The 14059-nt window shown below is 44.4% G+C and overlaps 1 protein-coding gene across 2 annotated transcripts in view; it reads left to right on the plus strand.

Moving 5' to 3' along the window:
- ENOX1 (ecto-NOX disulfide-thiol exchanger 1) overlaps positions 1-14059 on the plus strand; it is a 649231-nt gene that overhangs the window by 480212 nt on the left and 154960 nt on the right. For both annotated transcript variants that reach the window (XM_055124381.1, XM_055124426.1), the window contains exon 10: positions 3682-3915. In XM_055124381.1, the coding sequence (XP_054980356.1) occupies positions 3682-3915 (234 nt within the window). The remainder of the gene's footprint in view (positions 1-3681; positions 3916-14059) is intronic.

Genomic DNA, 14059 nt, shown 5'->3' on the forward strand with positions numbered 1-14059 from the left:
AATCATCCTAAAATACAGAGGGGGAAAAAAAACAGAATTAAAATAGTTTGTAACCTGAAAACATCTGTTTCACTTTTTCACATACTCCAGAGCTGCTATAGCATTATAATAGACTACAAGAATAGTTTTTGCTTGTTTTGTTTTTGTTTTTGTTTTTAGTCATCCAACCAGGAATGATCCACAAGTAAATAAATAGGTTTGGGAAACCATCTTATTACACAATTGAAGAAGATTCTGTTGTGAGGTAGCGCTTTGGGCTTCACCTGCCTTGGGCGAGTTAACTTCCCCTGGAGCCTTCTTTCATCTGAAAAAAAAAACAAACAAGCCCTAAATTAGTTACAATAAGGTAGCTCACGGGGTTGCTCTGAGGAATAAATCAAACTGATGGATATTATGTGTTGAGCAGGGTGCTTGCAACATAGGAACTATTTGGTGAAGGGTTGTGTTTAATCCAGATATCCTGACAATGATAAGACTGATTTGATTCTTGGGGGACCCTGCTCTGAGAAGATGGGTGTGAATCACAGTTCCCCCCAGGAAACTATTACCTGATTAAATGAGAGCATTAAGAGTAGATCAAGGTGCTTCTGAGTTTTTAAATTTTGATTTCTTGTGTGTGCTTGTTTGTCTTTGGGCAACTCCCAGTGGTACTCAGGGTTTACTCCTGGCTTTGCTCTCAGGGATCGTCCCCGGCCATGCTCTAGGACTCAGGATGTGTGGTGCTGGGGATCAAACCCAAGTTAGGCGAACCCCTTACCCACTGTCTCCAGGGAGGCAGCAGCATCTGTCTCAGGAAGATCTGAGGGAGGGAGTATGGGGGGGGGGGAGGTCAGGCAGGAAGCAGGAAGCTTGTCTCCAGTGCCTGCACCCACCAGCCTGAGCCCAGCTGGAAGGCCTGTCTAAATTTAGGCCTGCCTTCCCATTTGAAGGCCAAGCTAATTTTAAACTCAGCTTCATCAGGCTCTCTTAAAAGGCCTTAATGATGTTTTGGTGGAAAGAGAGGGTGCTTTGAGGAACCAGAAGTGTTTGAAAATGATGCTCTGGATGTGCAAAAGGGCAAACTGCTTGGCCAGTCAGGACAGCTGGCCAGACACCGTCTGTCCTGCCTGCTCAGCCACTAGGACTTTTTCAGCCCAGCCTGCCGACTTCCTTGGTTCCCATGACCCACAGCCTAGACCCTCTGCTTCAGCACAGCTTTGGATCTTGTGTGATGGGATGTTTGCACCTTCCGGTATTGTGTCCTCCAGTGTTGGATAACACAGTGGAAAAACTAGGCATGAGAAGGGCATGAGAGTTGGATATGAGAGACTCTTATTCTGTGAGTAACTTTTCAAAGACGGAGAGTAGCCTCGCTGGGAGAAGCCAGCCTCAAAGGGTATTTGCAGCTACATTTCAACCCAAAACATGAGAATAAAATGTAAAATATCTAAGAGGAGAGGTTAATCTGCGGCAACTCAGTGCTGCCCCTTATTTTTTAGTGCATCTTTATTTGCAAAGCCCATGCCCAGGAAAAAGCGCTTATTTTGTTTTCTTTTCTGGCGGACCCTGACAGCTGACCATCCCTTTTGGGATCTGAATTATAGTTTTTTTTGTTTTGTTTTGTTTTTTGTTTTTTTAATCTAAGTGCCCCTGGAGTGATAGCACAATGGGTAGGGTGTTTGCCTTGCACTCGGCCAACCGGATTCGATTCCTCTGTCCCTCTTGGAGAGCCCAGCAAGCTACCAAAAGTATCCCACCTGCACGGCAGAGCCTGGTAAGCTCCCTGTGGCATATTCAATATGCAAAAACAGTAACAACAAGTCTCACAATGGAGACATTACTGGTACCCGCTGAGCAAATTGATGAACAATGGGAGGACAGTGGTACAGTGCTACAGTGCTAATCCAAGTGCCCCAAAGTGAAGAGCAACCTCTTCTTCACTTGAATTTGTGCTGGCTGTCTGTTTGCACTTCTGTTTGTGTTGATCTCTCAGATCGAGCAATCTGTGGCTAGTCTTTACAAGTCAGGCAGCTCACAGGAAAATCCCCCAGAGATTCCTAGGCCTATTTTTCGGTCTAGCTCTGGGCTCTTGCACAGGCTCCTATGGCCTTCAAAGAGTGCATGGACAATTGGGAGAAGGGGGCTGCAGGCCGCAAGGACGGCCGTGGTGAGGCCTCTTGAGTGAAGGGAAAATATTCTCCCGCATGCCCCAGAGGATAAGTGGAAATAAAACAGCATTACAAAATTACCTCGGTGATTGTGGCTCTTGCAGCTGCCTACAGAGAATTGAGCAGCAGTGTTTTCTGGGGAATAGAGTCATAGCCTCTGTGTGAGGTGTCATCGAAATTACCTCGCAGATCTCTTTAAACCTGAGAGCTACTCTTTATTTACTCCCAACACACCTCCTTCTAAAGAGATTTTAAAAGCACTTACGCACGCTAGAGTTGCAAGTACCTCAGATAGATAAAAGTCAGTGCTCAACACCCTCGCTCCCCCCCAAAAAAAAAGAGAAGAAGAAGAGTGAGGGAGTGTGGAAATGCAGTTTTCTGTTTGTTTCTAAGCTTCCTGGAAACCAGAGGGAAGAAGGTGTTTGCAGTGAGTGCCCTACTTTTTTTTTTTTTAACTTGAAAATTGAACTTTTTTTTTTAACTGAAAATAATTCTTAAAACTACTTGACCATCAGAAACACTCTGTAGAAAACAACCATAATACTTCTGAGTAAGGCAAGAAGTATTTCTATGTTAACAAGACCAGATTTAACTTTGGACTTTATTCTTCAACTTGTAGAGGATGAAGAGAAAAATAAGATTGTTTACAGAAAATATCTACATATATATAGCTAAAGGTAACAATTTGGTGACAAAAGAGTCTTAAGTAAATGCTGGTATCCCAGACGCTGTTCTCAAAGAGCTCAGTTTTTGAATCTTAAGAATGTTTAAGACCTTTCTTCATCCTCAATCTTGGGAGCCAAATCATATTTCAGATGTCCCATATCAGCGATCTTATATTCTACAACCAGGGGAACATCTGCAGACATGCTGTGTGTTACTGTAGAAGAGAGCGGAGTGGCTTTTGTAAAGAAGTTCAGGTACCTCAGTGCAAAAGTTAGCTGGACTGGCTCATTCATGTCTGTGGTAACAGCTTCCTCCTCTTTATCAGCATGCTTAGCATCATTCCCTTGGTAACACAGGAATAAAGATAGGGAGATGCGTTTATCCCCCAGTCTGTAAGAGGCTTACCTTGGTAGTAATTTGGGGAGAAAACAGCTGTTTCCCACCTCCGGGAGAGCACATGGGGGCAGAGATGCCTATGAATGCAGCCTGCCGGTGTTGTGATGTCTTCACCACTCCTTGATCACTGTATCACTGTATCACTGTCATCCCGTTGTTGATCGATTTACTCGAGCAGGCGCTAATAACATCTCCACTCGTCCCAGCCCTGAAATTTTAGCAGCCTCTCCTTACTTGTCTTTCCCAACGATTAGAGGCTTCTTTCAGGGTCAGGGGAATGAGACCTGTTATTGTTACTGTTTTTGGCGTATCGAATATGACACAGGGAGCTTGCCGGGCTCTGCTGGGTGGGCAGGCGGGATACTCTTGGTAGCTTGCTGGGCTCTCCGAGAGGCATATATATTTGTTGATTGATTGATCTTGTCCCTTAACAGGGACTCGGGGATGTGAGTGGAGTTTCCATTGGTTACAGGTTACAGGATGCGATTAGGGTCTAGCACGGACAAAAAGGATTCGGGCCGGCTGCACGTGGACTTCGCCCAGGCCCGGGACGACTTCTACGAGTGGGAATGCAAGCAGCGGATGCGGGCCCGGGAGGAGCGGCACCGGCGCAAGTTGGAGGAGGACCGGCTGCGGCCGCCCTCACCGCCCGCTATCATGCATTACTCGGAGCACGAGGCCGCCCTGCTGGCAGAGAAGCTCAAAGGTAAGGCACATGAACCCCCGAGGGGTCCAGGGCATGCAAATAGAGCAGGCAGCCCTGGAGTTTCCTCTCAAGTGCTGGTTGCACCTGAGCTCTGTGGATTGGAAGCTGCAGACACCTTCATGCTGCTTAGGACAGTGTCTAGCCTCCCTTCCAGCGCCCTCCCCGACCTTCCTGAATTGCGTTGTCACGCAAATCTCATGGGAAGAGGGCCAGGACAAGGATGCATGCTTGCTCCAAAGCAGGCTGCTGCTTCGTGGAAGGAGCTGAGGCTGGCTCTGCCCTGTGGGTGTCCTGGATGGGCAGGTTCACCCACCCACACTCCAGGCTCCAGGTCACCTCACTCTCTTCACAAAGTGATTCCTCCTTACAGTGTAGCAGAAAGAGGGTGTGGTCCCCGAGGCAAGAACAGAATCGTGGACTGGGAGCCTGGAACTGAACATTTGCTGCCTCTGTTTCACTTGTGGATTGAAGAGGCGATGGAGAGTTGGAGATGTGAACTGCAGAGCTGGCTGGAGTGGGGCGGGTACTGATGTTGAGGACGCCTTGTGTGACATCTGTGTCATTCTTAACCCAAATATCGTGACAGGGTGCAATGTGTGAGCAATTTTCATGCAGAGGGTGGTAAGTGACTCGTAGGGTCACTGGGCGAGTCCAGGCTGATGTGATAGAACAGGGGTCACAGTTGGATGCCAGCTGTAGATATCTACCCCCCAACATAGAACTCTGCAGGCCAGTGCTAATGCGGTTGGTGTTAACTCTGCAACCACAGCCAATGTGCTCGTCAGTCAGCGTAGGACCAACGTGCTAGGGGAAAAGTGTGAAGCATGTGAATGAAGGCCCAGCAAGTCTTGCCAGAGAAGACAGAAGGTGAACTTGTTGGTGGGATCAACATTATTTCCTCCTCCAGGAGAAAAAAAAAAAAAGGGCATAAAGATATTCCAGTTCAAAACTGGAGCCCTCGGAAATGAAGACACAAGGAATCAGAGGAGAATTTTGCCTGGGAAGGGTAAGAAAGGCAGGTTGACTGCCATGGCGGGAGTGACCAGTGGCCGTGTGAGCTGTGTGGATAGGAAATAGAGCAGGGTGAAGGTGGGGAAGTGGGCTGGGGCCTGACGGGGGAAGCAGGCCAGCTGCCACCCAGATCTGGATTTCATTCCAGGAGCAACAGAGAAGCCATTAAGTCTCTCTTAGGAGAGAGATGGGCCCAGTGCTCAGGGAGCTAAGTGTTCTGCTGGCATTAGAAAGTGGATTGGATGTTTTTACTAAAGGCAATAAATGAAAAGCTGCCCAGAACTTTTCCAAAAAATTAGGAAATTGACATTCTGTGTTTTAAAAAAACACTGGGAAGAAATTTCTGCTCATCGTCCCCCTCATCTCCAGCTGGGTGTTGGGGTGGGGGAGCTGTGGAACCCCTAATGAACTGCAAGGGCCACTGAAATGCACTTTTGAAATTACACAGTGCTTCTTGCTGCGGTCTTGAGGCATGTTCTGCTACTCTGGGAAGGGAAGGGGCATATTATAGATGTTAATGCAGAAGCTTTAATTGTCCCTTTAATAAAACACTTAGAAAGTGCACATATAGACATCCTCTCACTTCGCCATCCAGATGAGAAACTGTAAAGGAGTGGCCAGGATGAGAAAGAGCAAAAATCTCCATGAGGCATGTTAACTTTGGAACAAATATTTCCCCCTTTTAAATCCAGTGTGTGGTGCAGCATCCTACTTATGTGGTAGACTCAACTGTACTTGGTGCTGACCATGCCTCGAAATGACAAAATGTAGCACCTTAGCTCTGGGGCCTGGGGGAGGAATTCTACAAGATGTGGCATCTGTATTTTGTGCTTTCTTAAGAGAGGAGTGCAGGAGTGCCTTTGCCTGTAAGAGACACATGGTGTGGCCTTTCCTGTTTGAGGAGAGCAGATTGGGATGTCAATTTTTGGTAAAGGGACTTGCAAGCCTTGCCATTTCAAAAATATATATTTATATAGATGAGTATAATTTGCAGATTTTAGAATCTGCACCTTTGCCAAGTACTGTGTGATCCCTTGAGGAGAGAACAGATTGGAAATTTTAATAGATTGCAGTTACAGTAGAACGAACTAGCTGGGGATATATCTTAGGCAACAGTCAGGTAATATCAAGCTTGACACAGAGTCTGGAATATAAACAGCATTTAATTGCTTAGGAAATTGGCTGCCTCGGAGAGGAAATCCACTCTGTGCTCCTTATAGCGCTGCAAAACCAGCCAGGAAGAGCCAGGGAAATGGTTTCCTGAAGATGAGTTTATTGGTGTGGGGATACAACATGCCGTCAAAACTGAAGCTAAAGAAGACGGGTCAAAAAGGAAATGAAAATACCTAATTGGATTCACATTTTTCTTTTTCTCTCCTGAGAAATTTTGTTCAAGTTTATTGCAAACACTTCCCCGCATTTGGCATCACACCTGTTAATTCACACCACTTCCTCTTTGAAAATCGGTTGTACCCAGGAAAATATGTAGGGGCCATGGCTCAGTTATGACCCACAGGACCATCCATCTCCAGCCCAGTGCTGAAAGAAACTACGCATAACAGGAGATGATCAGTAAATGAACCTTCTCACTTACTGAATTCTTTGCATCTAAGAGCATGTTGCATTTTTTGGCCAGTAAATCTACTAGGCAGGACCAAAGTATAGGGAAGTGATGGGGCTCAGCCAGTGCCACTATTGCTGCATAAGTATCTGTGGAGTTCTTCAGCAATTTAGCATATTTCTGGCCTCTAGGGAAATGAACAGGGTACAAGAAGCCCCCTCACATAGCTTAAGAGGTTCCCTGCAAAAGCAGTTACAAAACACCCTAGTCTCTTGACTTCACTGATAGGTCCCTAGAAGCATAACGTATGGGTTTTTTTCTGATGAACTAGAATGGAATTAATTATAGCATTCATCCCACATCCATCCTTCATGCTGGGTTAGAGTCAGTTGCTCACCCTTGAGAGATGCAACCCAGGTGGGTGGTGGTGGGGTGAGAGAAGGAAGAGGATCTTCTGGGACCAGGTAACCTCATTCACTGGTCCCTGGGCCTTTTGAAGGCAGAGAAAGCATTGAGTTATAATTGCATGGCTCCCCCAGGTAGGTTATGCTGATATAAATTCTAAAAAAGAAAATTAGTGGGGCGCCCTGCTAAGTAGGCATTGTTCTGAGACAATTCAGTTAATGAAGACTGACAGGGAAGTAGCTTCTCACAGACCCCAAGTTTAAAGCAGGGCTTTGAGACAGTGAGATGCTCAATACCACCATAATTACACTTTATTGGAAACAGTAGCACCAGGCCGATGAGCTAATGAATTTCAGTGTGTCTTAACACAGACCATCCACCCTGGGAGGAACCCTGTGTTTGGACTGTGGAAGGAGGAGATTAATTAGGCAGTGAGGAGAGATTGTATCCTAATGCACTGGGAATTTCTCCTACTGAGAGCATTTTTCAGTTGCTTGTGTATCCCCCACCCTCAACATGCACACACACTTTGGAAAGATCACGTTGTATACATTATGTGGTGAAGTGAAGAGATTCTGCTTCAGGTGAGGTTTTAACAAAGCTTTGCAAGTCCTTGGGATTCTCTGGTGTTGTCAAGAATTTCGCCCTCCTCTGGGGCATCATCCATAATTCCCAGAGCACTGGCTTCTGGTTTGCATACAGAATAGCCCAAGGTCAGCCAGCCAGAGGGAGGGAGAGGCGAAGGGTGGGGGCAGCACTCTGCTGAGATGCTTGTCAATATTTATGGTTCCAAGAAAGTAAAAATCAATAATGCTATGAGCCAAGTGGAAGTTCCATTAGCTGAAAGCCAGGCTTCCTTCTTTGGGCAAGGGAAGTACAAAGTCCAGAGCCTGTTTGAGAATCACTTTTCCTTTTGCATTACTGTTAGTGACCTTGACAGAGGCAAGATAGGCCATTTCATTTAGAAGCATTTTGTTTCACTCCAGGCAGAAATAGTGCATTTTTGTATTGTCTTCCAATCTCTTAGTTTTCTCTTTTTCACAGTTATAAAATAGTTGTATGTGTGTTTAGGAGGGAGAAAGAGAGAAAGAGAGAGAGAGAGAGAGAGAGAGAGAGAGAGAGAGAGAGAGAGAGAGAGAGAGAAGGGAAGGAGGGAGGAAGGCGGGAAGAGAGAGAGGAGAGAAAATGTGTGTTTGTGTGTGTGTGTCTGTCTATCTGCCTTTCTTGGGGAAACAGGAGAGCTATTTGTGTAGTGTTTTGCATAGCATTTCCAAATCTATGACTTGGAAGATAAGATAGCACCTTTTGGTGATTAAATGAGGAGCCAAACATGAAGACTCCTTCCCGAATGTTCATTGTTTCTGGAAACATCTTGAAAGAGTTGATAGAAGGTATGGATAGGCCATCCCTGTTCAGCTTGGATCAGTAGGAGATGTATATTATGAGCGCTTGTCACTGAGGCCAAGTCAGTGGCAATTATAATAGGCACAGTCATAGTCTTCTGTGTGTGTGTCTGTGTGTATGTATCCTTATTTCTTTGGAAGAAAAGTGTTTAGAATAGCCACTCAGCCCATGATATTTTCAATCCCATAGGGTATATTTCTCATCAGAATCTAGAGATTGAAAATCGACAAGAATTCAAACATGGAATCTCTTTCCTCTCTTCTGGTTCCTTTATAAACCCAGCAGCCTAACTGAGTTCATCTGCATGATCATGACCTGGCTGTCATCACACCTGTTTTTTTTTTTTTTTTTCTTAAAGTGAACACTAGCTTCCTTTACAGACAAATGGGTGGCAAAAAAAAAAAAAAAAACTATAGCAAATCCCCACTCAATATTGGTGCCAATTGGATTTTGCAAGCTGGGACCTGAAGCAAAATAACATATAACAAAACCAATTTTGCCATAAGCTAATTGATATAAACAAGATTTGATTTCCTAGGGCACATTTCTCATCACAGAAGCATCACTCAAGTTTCTAAATAATTATCTCCAAACACTTTGAATACTAAAGAATAATTTCTACTCTGTTATTTACCACTCACTTTTTCCAGTTTAGGGTCACCGAGAGCAGAGTCTATGCCTGCATATCAGGGCAGAAGGCCACTCTGGACAAATGCTGTTCCCACATGGGCACCCGACACCCACACTCACTCAGACTGGGAATCTGAGATGTGTGCACCTGTGAGCCTAACATGTACATGTTTGGGATATAAGACAAAGCCAGGGGACCCTGAGAAATCCATACAGACATGAAGAGAACCTGAAGACTCCACACTGGCAGGGGTACCTGCCAGGAATTGATAGTGTTGTATTGAAGAATCTTTGAACAAAAGAATCTGCTGTACTTACCAGTTTGATTTCTTTTTCCCTTTGTTATCTCCACATCAGTTTGGTTCAAGTTCATCTAATGCCTCCTGCTCATTCCTGGGCGTTAAGCCATGCCTGGGGGTTCATACCCTGTCTCTGAAAAGCTTACATTTTGGTCATTAAAGAATGCTCTGGCCATGGAACCATGAATGTCTTACAAATATGAAATGAACATGTGCCAATAATCTTACTCAAATCCTCAACTAACAAGGGGACTAGGAAGATAATTAAAATCTCATTTAAAAGAAAAAAATTACTTACTTCACAAAGATTTCTGTTTTTTACTGGTTGGAAATGAATTTGCATTGTTACAGGGAATTATTTTGCTTTGCTTTCCATTTTGCACATTTTATTTTCTTTCTCTATTGAGTAGTAAAGGACATAGACTCACACTCTGATCAAATCAGCCAAATCCACGGGGGGTTGAAAGTAGCCCCTTAGTCCGTGCTGAGCATCTTATTAGGAGGATCTGCAGTAAGCTCTCTGCCTGCTTTCACGCCTTTCACATTTTCCCCCACATCTCTACAAAGGTGACTGATATCTGAGGCGCAATTCTGCAACTGAAGGTGGGAAGGTTCAAGTCAGAGATACACATTGCTCAGGAGAATTAAATCAGATCCTTGCAATATTCTCCATGATCTCGCTGCTACTTTCCATTTCAGGGTTTCATTATCTCTTCACTTAGATGAGCTCCTCTCACCGCTTTCCCTGGTCTTTGCTAAATGCTTTCTGGCCCTCGAGCTTTCTCAAGCTTTCATGCGCGTGTGAATCGCCTAGTGCGGGATATCGGTTCCATGTCAGGAGGCCGGTTTGAGGGTAAGTCTACGTGCCCAACGTGCTCCCAAAGCCAGACTCCTGCTTGGCATCTTTGAGTAGCAAAGACTTGTCCAAATGCCTCCTCTTCCAATAAACATGGAAGAGGGAGGAAGAAGGAAGTTCCTTAACAACATCAGAATTCAGCAGAAGCTGAATCACTGGGCATGGATTCAGGTGGTGACATTGAGATAGCACAACCAGTTTTGTAATAGCATTTATCCCCCAGAAAGCTAAGTACTTACCTTCCCTGAATTGAAAGAAATAGTTTCCAAAGAATTTTGGAGTCCCACTTGAATTGTCGTGGGAGGCTGCTTCCATGTCATTATCTGACGTCACTCAGAAGCTGCACAGCCAAGGGTGATGGCCTCAGAGACCCGAAGGAGAACAGGACCAGCCAGCTGAAGTAGCAGGAAAGTATTTCTCTCAAGTAGGCACAATGAATTTGCTCTTGAACATGAAATTAAAATTCTTCATGTCAACTGATGGTTCCCAGCTGTTGAGTGTTAGATTTTGAGCGTTAGATTTTGTAGCTTTCCTCTACTGAGCCGGAAAATCTTTCAGAACAATGTATGCAACACAGGTCAGCTCCAAAGGGAAAAATGGAGACTAACCCAGGGCCCTGAAATATGTTTGGAGGTTTTATTCTCAACCCTTCAAACCTGGAGACAGAGCCATAAACTAACAGTGGTTAACTGTCCACAGAGACTGGCAAAGATGTGGGAGTTGTAGAAAGAACATAGGGACAACCAATCCATCCTTAGGGTAACAGAAAAGCTTCCTCTGGGAGGGGCCTTGAAGCTGAACCTGGAGGGATGCTCATAGGGAGGGGAATGGGCCAGGTGTAGGGGGTATCTCTGGATGGGATTATTGAGGAATATGACAAAGCCATACAGGCTGTTTGGGTGGAGGCAGGGCAGGTGGTGGTGGGTGGGAGTAAAATCAAGGCGAGCCCCAGAGCAAACATTTGTGACATGCCTAAGGAACTGTATAGATTTTTAATGAGCAAATGATCCATCTTCATTCCAGCATAGAAGATTTGTGGGATGCACACATGTGCATTCTAGTGTCTAAGCTGCATTCCATGCTCAGAGTTAAACCTGCGTATATTCCTGGAGAGTATTTGGAATTTTCATAAGTGCGTCTTTGATGTGATTTTTATGAGCAGTGCTAATTTCTTTCCATGTGAATAGCTTTAATAATGCTGCACTCTAAATCCTGTTTAAATTAGTTTATATTGTTTTCTGTTTTTACTTCGTGATTTGTCCACTGAATGCAAAATTGAATATACAGTTGAGTGTTGAAATGAACGTTGAAAATGGAAATCGCAATGTGTTCCTCCTTCTATTCAGAGAAGACTTACTGGCTTTGCTTAATATGAAGTCATTTCTTATTTGGCAACAGATATTGACTAGACTTAACAATCATGGTGGAACTATTTTTCACATTTAACTTGAATGTCAGTAGATCAATTATTCATTAACCTGCTAGTTTCAAAATTTTCATAATTGAGAATAAAATTGGGGGTTTGTAAATCCATGTGCTTTTTTTTTAAGCCAACAGAATTCTGTCTAGTGTTACTTGTTAAAATGATAGAAATCTCTCTTAGCAATATACTTTTTCAATTGGATGTTTTAGTTGCTTTTTCTGGGGGAAAAAAACTCAGTGAGCTATAGTCTACTGGTAGGCTATTGCATGAATCTATGAGTGAAATACAATTAAGTATGACTTTTAAGAACCAGAGATAGTATAAATGGGTGAGGCTGTTTAATCCCTGGCATCCCATATGGTCTCCCCTAAATCAGCTGGGAGTAATCCATGAGAATTACTGGATGTGGCCCAAAAACCAAAAAAACAAATCTGCTCTTTAGATCTTTTTGAGCAAATTCTTGCTCTTTACATTAAAAATGTTATTCCTGATAGCTATAAAGGAATGGCCACAAGCAAAGTAACTCCAGAGATACCAGAAAAAGAATGACAGTGCATTATTGCTACCTCTCCCCATACTCTCATAAGTAAATGTTGAATTGTCTTGCTCTGTGTTACTTAGAGGTGGAAGATGCAACAAAGTGGGGAGTGGTCATGAATTCAGTGTTCGTTGTTTTCTTTTAACAGTTAAAAAAAATGTCTTCTGATTCCTGCCATTTTTTTCAGCAGTGCATTCTGCTAACATACATTGGCAGGAAGAGGTAGAGAGTGCAAAGGAGGCCAGATTTATTCTGCCAGCCGTGGTCATTGCAGCGGGCCTCTCATGCACACAATGCTAAGTGACAGGCTGCTTGTACTTTGGGTTATGTGATGGTTTTTTATCTTGCACCAACCACTTTGTCCAACAAAATGAGTTAAGTCACCACCATAGCTGCAGTCCACTGAGAGCTGACCTAAGACTAAAATTCCACCATGAACCAAATCCATGTGGCAGTCTTGCTTCTTAGTAGCACTCATGGTCCATCCATGGGTGGAGATTTTCAGGGAATCTTGGGCCTTTCCTCAGTAGGGTGCCCTGGGGGCATTCTTCAGGCTACTGACTTTGCTGGCGCAAGTGTGAGGGCAAATTTTGGCAGATTTAATCCCTGGGATTTGATGGGGGTGGTGAGTATGAGAGGGATTTGAAGGAGGGGAACTCAGTGGGAGGCTGGTCAACAGAGCCCGCTTGCTGGCTGCTCTCAGACTTGGAAGCAGGTCTGGGTTAGGCCAGTTCTGCCACTTATTGTGTGCACACATGTCCCCAGTAAGCAACGGCTGAGCAGGGAAGTTGTATCCTGACCTGAAAAGGTCACTGTGGGAGGAAAGTTACTGTTAGAAGATCAGTTTTAGCCTATGGAAACATTTGAGTGTATTTGAGCGAAAGTTTCCTGGAATCAGAGCCATCTTCAAGGAAGCAGGCAGGAAGGAGCTCCAGCGTGCCGTGCCGTGAGCTCTGAGAGGTGTTTGGAGCAGAATGGAGCTGCAACAAGGAGGTTATACTGGTTCAGAAGGTGGGTTGGTTCTCACACAGTCACTATGGTTTTGTGAATGGCAGGGCCTATCATGCAGATTTCCTAACTAGTTCCAAGCAGGGGGTCATCTTACCTATTCCCTTAAGATTCCATTTTCTGGGGCCAGGAGATAGAATAGTGGTTGGGGCAAATGGCATGTGCCTGACCTGGATTCTATTTCTTGTATCACTGGGTATGTCCCTGGAGTCCTCCATCATGGCCAGAGTAGTCCAGGTAATCCCCAGCACCACCGGACTTGGGCGGGATTCCATCCTTCGTTGAACCATGGACCTAGTTGCCTGAGAATCACTGGTGGGCACCTGCACCTTCTGAGTAGCATTTCGGAGGCCCTTCCCACCCCCACCCCCTCAAACAAAAGGAAAGATTCCATTTTTGAAGTAGTGGAAATGATCATTGTAAGTATCAGGTTGGGAATATGGGCTCAGCATACGCCAGTACATTTGGGGCCTGTGTCTTATTTATAACAGTGCTAATGGTATTTCTACAGCACTCTGAAACATTTGCAAAGCACTCTACAAATGAAGTTGTCTGATTTTTAAAATACCAACAGAAATAGTTGGTAAAAAACATCTGGTACATAAGATAAAATTCCTTTACCAAATATGAATCACCCTCTCTCCATCTTTGAGAGGTGGGGGGCGGGGGGTGGCTGTGTAGAAGCAGTGCATGAGTATGACTATGATTTTCCTCCATGGAGAGAACTTGGGAGTTACTCAGCATTTGTCAAGGAAATGCTCCAGCATTCCAATGTCTACTCTGATTTTACTCCTTAATTTTATAACTCAGACTCTGCCTTGTTTATTTGAACCATGGAGTGTATTTTTCTTAAATCATATTTCCCAGGTCTGGGGAAAAAAGTGCAGGTAAAAAACATGCCCCCTCAAGTTTGTCTGAAAAATATGCAATGAGCCTTCAGCAATAGGATCGATCAATGTTGTAACAACTGACATACAACTTCCAGTTCTAATTAACTTAATTATCTGCA

The sequence above is a fragment of the Sorex araneus genome, chromosome 1 (assembly GCF_027595985.1).
Source record: "Sorex araneus isolate mSorAra2 chromosome 1, mSorAra2.pri, whole genome shotgun sequence".
In the NCBI taxonomy this organism is placed as follows: domain Eukaryota; kingdom Metazoa; phylum Chordata; class Mammalia; order Eulipotyphla; family Soricidae; genus Sorex; species Sorex araneus.